The sequence below is a fragment of the Erpetoichthys calabaricus genome, chromosome 9, assembly GCF_900747795.2.
Source record: "Erpetoichthys calabaricus chromosome 9, fErpCal1.3, whole genome shotgun sequence".
Taxonomy (NCBI): Eukaryota; Metazoa; Chordata; class Cladistia; order Polypteriformes; family Polypteridae; genus Erpetoichthys; species Erpetoichthys calabaricus.
Window position 1 is genome coordinate 179,246,079 of NC_041402.2, and position 12,900 is coordinate 179,258,978.

Below are 12,900 nucleotides of genomic sequence, written 5' to 3' on the forward strand. Positions count from 1 at the left end.
AGAACTATACAAAGTTTAACAGCACTTTAGTTAGGTAAACGATACCTTTTAATACTACCATAAAAATAATCCAAATAAAAGCTCCCTCTGTACTTGCCTCTCTCTCTCTCTCTCTCTCTCTCTCTCTCTCTCTCTTCAGCCTAATTTAGCGCGGACTGAGGAAAAAGCGCGCAAAACCCAGAAATAATGCAACAGCTGGGGGGGCAAAGGTCAACAAAAAAGAAAACAAAACAAAGCAGAATAAATAATTTAATCATAATTTAGATTAAATAAAAATTACTAAATGAAAGTTTTGGGGTGAAGTTAAGCACATTAAATAAAACCCTGTTACACGTGCATATCAGCCCTGTCTTCACTTTCTTTCAGCGACCTGAGGCAAAGCTGCCAGTTGCGCGGTCATCCCGCCCAACGGGGCTATTTTTGATTGGTTAGAGGAATGACTTTCGCGGGTCGCGTTTTTGTTTTTTTTCGGGGCTTCTTTTGAAGAAACAACACGATATTTTGTATACGGAAAGACCATTCATGGCAGCAAAAGTGAAAAGAATCTGGAAGAAGCAGAGCCAAGCTGCAGTATTACCACAAACCCCAGAGCTGCGTTATCACTCCCTCCGTTTCAGGTCATTAGGAAAGACACCTGGGCAAGACAGTCGTCCGAAATGCTGGACACAGGTGCAGTATGGTTATTAAAAAAAAAAAAACAACTTACAGCTGGCTATTAGTTAGTAATAGTAATCGGGGATGCGGCATATGAACGTCGACCAGGAAGTGAGGCGCTCAAATAAATGAATGTACTGCAGGATGTGGCGACGCACTTCACTGACAAAGAAAATAAATACTCACCAAGAATCAAAAGCACACAAGAAGTATTAACAATTCTTAATGAACGAAAACAGGAAAAAATTTGTTTTATGTGCACTCAAAATGTGAACTATTCAGGATTTTCAATTTTTAAACTTGAATGTTTATGTTTGCTATTAAGATTGACCTCACTTTTTTTTCTGGTTACTATCTATCTATATATATAATTCACTAAGTCCATGGCAAGCAAGACGCACGCAAGACAGAGCCACGCCCACCAACAATTCACTAAGCAGCCGACCATGGCACGCGTGACAGAGCCACGCCCACCAACTCTAACCCTCCTCCCACGTCCATTACCTTCACATTGTTTTCCTTTTATTTCTGATCCCGTTCAACAACTATATGGCGACATCGACTTCTCAACTGTGACTCCGGAACAACTCAGTACGCGAGTTATATTAAGCGTCACCAACGAAGACTCCATCCATCCATCCATCCATTGTCTCCCGCTTATCCGAGGTCGGGTAGCAGCAGCTTGAGTAGAGATGCCCAGACTTCCCTCTCCCCGGCCACTTCTTCTAGCTCTTCCGGGAGAATCCCAAGGCGTTCCCAGGCCAGTCGAGAGACATAGTCCCTCCAACGTGTCCTGGGTCTTCCCCGGGGCCTCCTCCCGGTTAGACGTGCCCGGAACACCTCACCAGGGAGGCGTCCAGGAGGCATCCTGATGAGATGCCCGAGCCACCTCATCTGACTCCTCTCGATGCGGAGGAGCAGCGGCTCTACTCTGAGCCCCTCCCGGATGACTGAGCTTCTCACCCTATCTTTAAGGGAAAGCCCAGACACCCTGCGGAGGAAACTCATTTCAGCCGCTTGTATTCGCGATCTCGTTCTTTCAGTCACTACCCATAGCTCATGACCATAGGTGAGGGTAGGAACATAGATCGACTGGTAAATTGAGAGCTTCGCCTTACGGCTCAGCTCCTTCTTTCACCACGACAGACCGATGCAGAGCCCGCATTACTGCGGATGCCACACCAATCCGCCTGTCGATCTCACGCTCCATTCTTCCCTCATTCGTGAACAAGACCCCGAGATACTTGAACTCCTCCACTTGGGGCAGGATTTCGCTACCAACCCTGAGAGGGCACTCCACCCTTTTCCGGCTGAGGACCATGGTCTCGGATTTGGAGGTGCTGATTCTCATCCCAGCCGCTTCACACTCGGCTGCGAACCAATCCAGAGAGAGCTGAAGATCACGGCCTGATGAAGCAAACAGGACAACATCATCTGCAAAAAGCAGTGACCCAATCCTGAGCCCACCAATCCGGACCCCCTCAACGCCCTGGCTGCGCCTAGAAATTCTGTCCATAAAAGTTATGAACAGAATCGGTGACAAAGGGCAGCCCTGGCGGAGTCCAACTCTCACTGGAAACGGGTTCGACTTACTGCCGGCAATGCGGACCAGGCTCTGGCACCGATCGTACAGGGACCGAACAGCCCTTATCAGGGGGGCCGGTACCCCATACTCTCGGAGTACCCCCCACAGGATTCCCCGAGGGACACGGTCGAATGCCTTTTCCAAGTCCACAAAACACATGTAGACTGGTTGGGCAAACTCCCATGCACCCTCCAGGACCCTGCTAACGGTGTAGAGCTGGTCCACTGTTCCGCGACCAGGACAAAAACCACACTGTTCCTCCTGAATCCGAGGCTCGACTATCCAACGGACCCTCCTCTCCAGGACCCCTGAATAGACTTTTCCAGGGAGGCTGAGGAGTGTGATCCCTCTGTAGTTGGAACACACCCTCCGATCCCCCTTCTTAAAGAGGGGGCCCACCACTCCGGTCTGCCAATCCAGAGGCACTGTCCCTGATGTCCATGCAATGTTGCAGAGGCGTGTCAACCAAGACAGTCCTACAACATCCAGAGCCTTGAGGAACTCCGGGTGTATCTCATCCACCCCCGGGGCCCTGCCACCAAGGAGTTTTTTGACCACCTCGGTGACCTCAGTCCCAGAGATGGGGGAGCCCACCTCTGAGTCCCCAGGCTCTGCTTCCTCATTGGAAGGCATGTTAATGGGATTGAGGAGGTCTTCGAAGTACTCCCCCCACCGACCCACAACGTCGAACCAACGAAGACTCGCTACACTTTAATGAACAAGTGCTGAAACTTATCCCTACCGATGAAGTAACTTTCACCAGCGTTGCCTCCATCGTCACAGACGATCCTGCAGACCAAGTTTCATTCCCCGAAGAATTTCTTAACTGTCTTACTCCCACTGGCATGCCTCTGCATAAACTCCAAATTAATATAGGTTCAGTCGTCATGCTTCTCAGAAACCTCATGCCAGCAAGAAGTCTCTGTGATGGCACTAGACTGACTGTTCTCGGCATTCACCGCAATGTACTGGAGTGTAAAACTATCGTAGCTCCTACCTCACAAACTGTCCTTATTCCCCGGATATCCCTGACCCCATCAGATTCAAATTTGCCTTTTACTTTTACACTTAGACAATTTCCTGTTAGATTGGCCTTTGCAATGACAAATAATAAGGCACAGGGACAAACTTTCAAAACAATATGCCTGTATCTGCCAAACCAGTTTTTAGTCACGGACAATTGTATGTTGCTCTCTCCAGAGTTCCATCTTTTCATTCACTCACAGTCGTATCCTCAAACCCACCCCATTTGGACAACTGTGTCGTTCAGGAAGTGTTCACCCATCAGTAAATAATTATGTGGCGTATGCTACGCCCGCGGGTTGGCTAGTAATCCAAATTTCTTCAATGTAACACTAACACAATTCATTTATTTTGAAACAAAGCAATTCAGTTATCTTATTTTAACAGAAGCAACATCCATCTCAGGGACTGTTGTCATTGCTCACTTATTTTATGTTAATCCATCCATCCATCCATTATCCAACCCGCTATATCCAAAACTGCAGGGTCAGGGGGGTCTGCCAGAGCCAATCCCAGCCCACCGCAGGGTGCACACACACCAAGCACACACTAGGGCCAATTTAGGATCGCCAGTGCACCTCGCCTGCATGTCTTTGGACTGTGAGAGGAAACCGGAGCACCCGGAGGAAACCCACGCAGACACGAACCCAGGTCTCCTTACTGTGAGGCAGCAGCGCTACCACTGCTCCACCGTGCTGTCCCTCCTCAACACATGATATTCCCATTTTCCCTCTACACAGTTAAATAAAGTTGATTTAACTGAAAATAATCAAGTTTTAATGCACATGACTGTTCCATGTTTGCATGAAGTGTGATATTTTGCATAAAGCTCCGCCCCTTTTTGTTGACAACACATTCCGAGGGACCCCCACATCGCTGTATACTTGGAAAGAAACGTTAAAGACTTTTAGTCAGTTGATTTTTTTATATGCTTTCAGAAAAGCATCTTTTTCTTTGTTTACGATAACAGTGTAATTAGTGTTAAGATCACATTAGAAGTTCTATCAACCAAAATATCATATAATATGAGAACCACTTCACACTTAGCTGACCTTTTGTGTCCTATGCATTTACTTGATCACACCACTGTCCTCAATTTTCATTCGTGTGTAATGAAATAAGGTTCAGTTGACTTAAAAATACATACTCTCAATGAAATAAACATATGTAATTTAGGTTTATCAGTTACTTTACGTCTACACAAAGATGTTCATTTAAATTACCTTAACTATGTCATGTTTTGTTTCTTCCTACAGTCTAAAGACATGCAGGTTAGGTGTATTGTCGATTCTAAATTGTCCCTAGTGTGTGCCTGGCGTGTGTGTGTGCACCCTGCGGTGGACTGGCGCCCTGTGTTGGCTGGGATTGGCTCCAGCAGACCCCAGTGACCCTGTAGTTACGATATAGCGGGTTGGATAATGGATGGATGGATGGATGGATGTCATGTTTTCTGAACACAAAGTGAATGCATCAATTTAAAAAAAAAGTTAAAGTTTAAAACTACTCAGACTAATTGTGTGGAACCAGCATCCATGTCTGAATTAAGTTTATTTAACAAATCATTTTTTTTAAATGTGACAATCCGATTTAGGTTATATATGTTTTTGTGTAGGTTTGGTGTAACTACATGACCAGTTCAGGTATTTTTTGGAGGTTTCAATTTAAAAGAAAATAATCCTTGGTTTGTGGTGTGTAATTTACAGCATTCCACGACTTATTATTTTTTTTTCCACTTCAAACACTGCCGCAGATTTGTTACATGATCTGTAATTATGTATACATTGCACCCCCACCTGTGGGAGATACAATCTGTGCTCCATGGACTCTCGTCTCAAGAACGTGCAGTGGCAGTGTGAATGTGCACTTTTCGGGGGTGTGTGTGATTGTTTTGCCCTGCGTACACAAACGCATGTTATATGAGCTGAAGTGTGCAGAATATGCATGTGTGTGTGCTTGACTATACACTCACCAGCCACTTTATTAGGTACACCTTCCTGGTACCATGTCAAATCCCCTTTTGCCTTCAGAACCGCCCTAATTCTTGGTGGCATCGATTCAACAAGGTGCCGGGAAGCATTCCTCAGCTCTGATGACTGTAGAGGCCTATTGAGTCCAGTGAACTCATTGTCGTGTTCAAGAAACCAGTTTGAGATGACCTGAGCTTTGTGACATGGTGTGTTATCCTGTGGGAAGTGGCCATCAGAAGATGAGTACACAGCGGTCATAAAGGGATGGACATGGTCAGCAGCAATACTCAGGTAGTCTGTGGCATTTAAATGATGCTCAATTGGTATGAAGGGGCCAAAAGTGTGCCAAGAAAATATTCCCCGCACCATTACACCAGGTGGCGCAGTGGGTAGCGCTGCTGGCTAACAGTAAGGAGACCCGGGTTCGCTTCCTGGGTCCTCCCTGTGTGGAGTTTGCATGTTCTCCCCCGTGTCAGCATGGGTTTCCTGGGTGCATTGGCGATCCTAAATTGTCCCTAGTGTGTGCTTGGTGTGTGTGTGTGGCCTGGGTTTGTTCCTGCCTTGTGCCCTATGTTGGCTGGGATTGGCTCCAGCAGACCTCCATGACCCTGTAGTTAGGATATAGCGGGTTGGACAATGACTGACTGACCATTATACCACCAGCACCACCAGCCTGAACCATTGATACAAGGCAGGATGGTATCCATGTGTTCATGTTGTTTACACCAAATTCTGACCCTGCCATCTGAATGTCACAGCAGAAATCGAGACTCATCAGACCAGCAATGTTTTTTAAAGTTCTGTTGTCCAATTTTGGTGTGAATTGTAGCCTCAGTTGCCTGTTCTTAGCTGACAGGAGTGGCCCCTGGTGTGGTCTCCTGCTGCTGTAGCCCACCTGCTTCAAGGGTTGACGTGTTGTGGGTTCAGAGATGCTCTTCAGTTGTAATGAGTGATTATTTGAGTTACTGTTGCCTTTTTATCAGCTCAGACCATTCTGGCCATTCTCCCTTAACCACCGACATCAACAAGGCATTTTTGCCCACAGAACGTCTCACTGGATATTTTCCCTTTTTCAGACCATTCTCTGTAAATCTTAGAGATGGTTGGGCATGAAAATCCCAGTAGATCCGCAGTTTCTGAAATACTCAGAACGGCACGTCGGACACCAACAACCAGGCCACATTCAGAGTCACTTCAGTCCCCTTTCTGATGCTCAGTTTGAACTTCAGCAGGACATCTTCACAAAGTCTATGAGCTGAAATGCTGTCATGTGATTGGCTGATTAGACATTTGAGTTAGCAAGCAGTTGAACAGGTGTGCCTAATAAAGTGGCCGGTGAGTGTATGTACTCTGTGTATTCCTGTGGCAAGAATGTACAATGGCAGAGTGAATGTGCGCTTTCAGAGTTATTTGTGACTGTTTTGCCCCACGTGTATGGACACATGTTATATGAGGTGAAGTGTGCAGCATATGTACTGTATATGTGTGCGCTTGGACCTGAAAGCCTGCAGTCTAAAGTGGATTTATTGAACTGATTTCTCAGAAATGCCAACTGATGAGTGGATGACTTGTGAGTGTGTGTGTGCTGTACACAAGTGTCCACACAGTCTGAGAACACACATACAGTGGATTCAGAAAGTAACAAGACCTCTTCACTTTCTGTTCACTTTTTAGTATTTTAATTTTAAATGGGTACAATTGCAAGTTTTTCCCATCAATCTACACTGGACTTATAATGTTTTCAGTTTCTCATTATGGGTTATTGAGTGTAGCTTGAGGAGCAAAAATGGCAAATGTACCCATTTCAAATTAAGTCTACAATACAGTCGTGGCCAAAGGTTTTGAGAATGACACAAATATTAATTTTCATAAAGTTTGCTGGCGGCACGGTGGTGCAGTGGGTAGCGCTGCTGCCTCGCAGTTGGGAGACCTGTGGACCTGGGTTCGATTCCCGGGTCCTCCCTGCGTGGAGTTTGCATGTTCTCCCCGTGTCTGTGTGGGTTTCCTCCGGGCACTCCGGTTTCCTCCCACATTCCAAAGACATGCAGGTTAGGTGGATTGGCGATTCTAAATTGTCCCTAGTGTGTGCTTGGTGTGTGGGTGTGTTTGTGTGTGTCCTGCGGTGGGTTGGCACCCTGCCCGGGATTGGTTCCTGCCTTGTGCCCTGTGTTGGCTGGGATTGGCTCCAGCAGACCCCTGTGTTCGGATTCAGCGGGTTGGAAAATGGATGGATGGATAAAGTTTGCTGCCTCAGTTTTTATGATGGCCATTTGCACAAACTCCAGAATGTTCTGAAGAGTGATCAGATGAATTGCAATTAATTACAAAGTCATCTGAACTTCATCTCATAAAATGACTGCATGCCAGTCCTGCCACCAAAGGACCTGCTGACATAATTTCAGTGATTTCTTGTTCACACGGGTGAGACTGTGTGACGAGGACAAGGCTGGAGGTCATTCTGTCAGGCTGATCGAGTTACAATAGAGAGGTGAAGAAGGCTTCAAGGCGCCCAAGAAAGTCCAGCAAGCTCCAGGAGCATCTCCTAAAGTTGATTCAGCTGTGGGCACCACCAGGGCAGAGCTTGCTCAGAAATGGCAGCAGGTGTGAGTGAGGCAAAGACTTTTGGAGGATGGCCTGGTGGGTGTCAAGAAGGGCAGCAAAGAAGCTAAGAAACACATCAGGGACGGACTGATATTCTGGGATTGGACTGCTGAGGGAAAGTCATTTTCTCTGATGAATCCCCTTTCCAATTTTTTGGGGTACCCGGAAAAAAGAAAAGATGAGTGGTGCTACCATCAGTCCTGTGTCGGGCCAACAGTAAAGCATCCTGAGACCATTCATGTCACATGGGGTTGCTTCTCAGCCAAGGCAGTGGGCTCACTCACAAATGGGCCTAAGAACAAAACCATGAATAAAGAATGTAAACAAAACATTCTACGAGGGCAACTTCTCCCACCCATCCAAGAACAGTTTGGTGACCAACGATGAACAATCCAGCATGATGAAGCACCGGGCCATAAGGCAAAAGTGATAACTAAGTGGTGCAGGGAACAAAACAGTGAAATTGGGGGTCCATGGCCAGGATAGTCCCCATTGAGAAACTTGTGGTCAATCCTCAAGAGGCGGGTGGACAAACAAATCCCCACCAATTCTGACTCATTCATAACTCCAAGTATCAATTGTGCAAGAATGGGCTGCCATCAGTTAGGATTTGGCCCAAAAGTTGATTGCCAGCCTGCCAGGGTGAACAGCAGAGGTCTTGAAAAAGGAAGACGGGCCAACACTGCAAATATGGACTGTTTGCATAAACTTCATGTCATTGTCAATAAAAGCCTTTGAAACTTCTGAAATGTTTGTCATTCTACCTCAGTGTACCATCTAAAAAAACACTGAAGCAGAAAACTTAATGAAAACCAACAGTTGGGTCATTCTCAAACCTTTTGGCCACGACTGTACAATAACATGCAAAGGAAGTGAAGCTGTCTGAATTCTGTTTGAACCCACTTTAAGTGTGTGCTATCATGTGACTGTGCATTAAGTGTGACCAGGACGTTCTCAATTCTCATGCTTGTCCATCTATCAATCAGCACTAAAGCTTCTTGCACTTCTTTTCAGAATACCCAACACCACCTAATGTGACCATCAGCAGAATCCTGTACAGCCGGCAGAGAACCGAAGTGGACCTTGAATGGCAGACCAAAGGCCCTGGAGACTTGACTGGCTTCTTGGTCCAGAGGCAAGTGGCCCGAAAATCTGGTCGTTCCAGTCGGGCCATGTCTTGGGAAACGGTGGCCTCTTCCATAGAGCCAGACATCAGGGGTCATAAGCTGAGTGGACTGGACCCCTCTGTCTTATATGCTTTCCGCATTATGGCTGTCAATCATCGCACCACAGGGTACCCCTCTGAGGTGAAGACTCCAGGTAAGATGCCTCTTCCTCTAAGACATTGGGAGTCCAGTCTCAGTACGGAAAGGTCAAAACATCTGGGATCTCTGCATTTGGGGTGAAGTGAGCTAGGGGATATGTCAGATGATGCAAATTTATATAGTACCTTTCACTGGATTTATTCTATGATTGGTTTTAGAACAATTACAGAAAGTAAAAGGAATGACAAAAACTGAAGAGCTGACATGCTCAAAAAGCCCATCAGCTATGCTGTCATTCCTCAAGTCTGGCCAGACCAAGAGCTGCTTAGAGCATTCTAGAACTAGCCGGAGTGGTAGACACCCCGTGCTACCACTCCGACTGGAGAGAGGGGGCAAGTGTAAAGACCTAGGGCCTCCCTTCAAGCCACTCATTCCATCTGTGAGGTCTGCCTACTGACCCCCATCACCTGTTCAGATCTCCCTGTCTTCTTTCCTCACTCTTTCGTTTGCCCTTTTGTTTGAGTGTGTGACCTTCTATACTTTTTACCTTGATGGTACAGACTGTAGAAATATGCCAGGGAATATTTTATAGACCCGGTTGAGTCAGAATTGCATTTGGAAGTGTAGCTTATGATGTCAAAAGAGGCCAGCTGTGAACAAGGAAGGTTAGAGGAGAAGGAGTGCAACTCAGATTAGATAGAGAAGATGGTGAAGAACTCACCCAAACCCCTGGCCCCATGCCCACTTCTGGTTAACACCAGTGTGGCATTTTGCTCTGATGTCCATCAGGTCTTGGAGATTGTACCGTAGATACTCGCATATTAGTCAATCTTGCAGATAAGTCGAGTGTATTGTTTTAAGCCGAAAATTACGAAATTTGTTATGACCCGCGTATAAGTCGAGGGTAAAACTTGACAGCTATCAGAGATAGAGGGTGACAAACAGCTGTTAATGGTGACAAAACTCACTGTAATGTCACAGGCATTCCCCTTTGTGCTTGGAGAAATGCTAGACTCGTTGACTCTGCAACTAATCCTTACGTGTGCGTGAGTTGCGAAATGTAAACAAAGGCAAGATGGCATCGATATGTCGCAAGGGAGCGAAGCGAGTGCAGAAAAGGAAACACTCGGCAGACGATGTTTTGCACATTATTGCTGAGTCGGACTCTGATTTTTCAGAATCGGATTTTATTGACAGTGATCAGGAATCGAGCAAGAGGGTGAAATCCTTGCGTGTGCGTGAGTTGCGAAATGTAAACAAAGGCAAGATGGCGTCGATATGTAACAAGGGAGAGAAGAGAGTGCAGAAAAGAAAACACTCGGCAGACGATGTTTTGCACATTATCGCTGAGTCGGACTCTGATTTTTCAGAATCGGATGTTATTGATAGTGATCAGGAATCGAGCAAGAGAGTGAGAATCCGGCATCAGCTGATCGGACACCAGCCAATGCTGCCCCAGCTGATCGGCTGCCAGCTGAACGCATTCGCAGATGCAGCTACGGCAAGGTTTGCGTGGGAGGAATACCCAGACATTGATCTGTGGGAGCCGAACTGGCTACCGGAGTTGACAAGACAGCATGGCTTGCTGTTGGACACGACAGATCGAACTGGCTACCGGAGTTGACAAGACAGCATGGCTTGCTGTTGGACACGGCAGATCACCCGCTGCTGGACTACTTCAGGCTGCTCTCTCGTGATGCTGCTTTTCAGCTACTGTCAGACGAGACAAACAGGTAGGCAGAGAAATTTTTTGAATCGTGGGCTGCGCTTGCATCGCATTGATAGCGTGCGTTGCCTTGGTTCTTTTGATTCCAAATCTGGTTGCACGTGGCAGCTAATGGTATGTTTGTTATCTAAAACCTGCAAAAGCTAATGCTCAAATTCAAGTATTTCACAGTTTAAAGAATTATTTAATGAAATTAGAAAAAAACTAGCTAATTAGCAATAGTATTGCTGGCTTATAATTATTTCAAAGACCTTGGGAAACGGCAGATGACCGGTGACTTAACACCGTGAAGCGTTGAGTGTACAATGTCATTACCCAAATTCTATGGACAATTGTGTTGCCCCGCGGATAAGTCGATTCTGTTTTTTTTAATGAATTTTAAGGCATACATTTTTCGACTTATACGCGAGTATCTACGGTAAGTCAGAGGCCAAAATGCTCTTCCATATTATGGGGACACCCTCTAGTCCTTAATGACTGGCCCCATGTCTAATAAGAGTGTATTATTGATGGCCTTTTGGTCCAACTTGTGCACCTACACTGAGGCGCCCATGTAGTAGTCAGCGTCCAGTGCCTCTTGTATACGTATATTTGAGGATGGTCAGTGTCTGGGCCCTTTATGCATGCATATCTTTAGAGAAGCACAACATTTCACGGTCAGCATGTGGCTAGGTTTCACATGGTGGTCCTAAATGTGGGTTGTTTTATAGTGGTCAGCGTTAGTATTCACAGACAAGTCTCCCTGATCTTTGTGTTCTAGCACTGTGCAAAAACTCAAATTCCAGATTCAGTATGTTGTTTTGCAGCGGACCCCCCATTCAATGCCTACCCGGCTGTCATCGGAGCGGCTGTTGCTGGCATGATCTTGGCCACGGTGGCCACGATGTTGGTTTTCCAGTACATCGTCCGCAATCGTAATAACAATCCACGTAAGTTGACCTAATCTGGGGTAGGGGAGTGTCATGGGGGGCAGTTCACTAGGTCATCAGGGGCAGTGTGGTCACACAGCTGTTCACATCTCTTTGGTAGTTTGGCTGGACACATCACATCAAAGAAGCTCTACTGACCAAATATCTCTCAGTCCTTTAATGGTCGTCCTCATTCTGAGGGCCCCACACACATCCCTCTGTTTCACATCCTTACACTCTGAGCCTGATCTTTGCCTAGATCAGTGGTGTCCAACTCCCGACCTGGTGGGCCACAGTGGCTGCAGGTTTCCATTCTAACCATCTTCTTAATTAGTGAGCCGTTTTCCTGCAGATTATCTTGTTGTGCCTTCGTTTTGATTGACGTGACTCAGACCCTTTAGTTGTTTCTTTTTTTTTCTTTTTCTTTTTGCTGCTGCTGAAGAATGTGAATTTCCCATTGGGATTAATAAAGTATCTATCTATCTATCTATCTATCTATCTATCTATCTATCTATCTATCTATCTATCTATCTATCTATCTTTTTCCTTAATGAGCAGCCAAACAATAATGAGACACAAAACGAGCCGTCGCATGACCAGCTCACCTGAAAATAAAGAAAACTGAAGGTCTCAGTCACGTGGGGCTGCTCAGGACAACAAAACATCTTGATGGTGGTCTTAGAAAAAAACAGAAAATGAACAGTGTGCCGTGGCGGAATGAGAGCAGTCACAAGTCAGGATATTCAATCACGGCTTGAATTAACAACAAGAACTGGCTTCTCATTAAGACACTGGTTGGAGTGAAAGTGACTGGAGTTTGAAATCCCAGTGTAGCTGGTCATCTGTGAGCTTGCTTCACGTCTCATTTCTGTTTGGCGGCCATTTAATGAAGAAACGAATCAGAGCCCTTAAAAACAGGGCTACTAAAATGAAGGGAAAAGGAGTTCATCAGCAGTGAAAACTGCTCACTGATTAGGAAAACGGTTAAAATGAAGACCTGCAGCCACTGCAGCCCACCAGGACCGGATCTGGACACCCCTGTCCTAGATGTTCAATGGCACACTAGTCTTGCTCTGATGTTCTTTTTCCTGACACCCCTCACATACAGGATGCATCTGTCCAATGCCTTTCTGATTGTAGATGCAGTTGGATAACAACTTTTATTTTACCT

At 46.0% G+C, this 12,900-nt stretch overlaps 1 protein-coding gene across 1 annotated transcript in view; it reads left to right on the forward strand.

Moving 5' to 3' along the window:
• Window positions 1–12,900, forward strand: part of LOC114657691 (V-set and immunoglobulin domain-containing protein 10-like 2) — a 31,479-nt gene that overhangs the window by 12,194 nt on the left and 6,385 nt on the right. Inside the window, exons 7-8 of the mRNA XM_028809566.2 lie at window positions 8,845–9,150; window positions 11,628–11,750. Coding sequence (XP_028665399.2) covers window positions 8,845–9,150; window positions 11,628–11,750 — 429 coding nt within the window. The remainder of the gene's footprint in view (window positions 1–8,844; window positions 9,151–11,627; window positions 11,751–12,900) is intronic.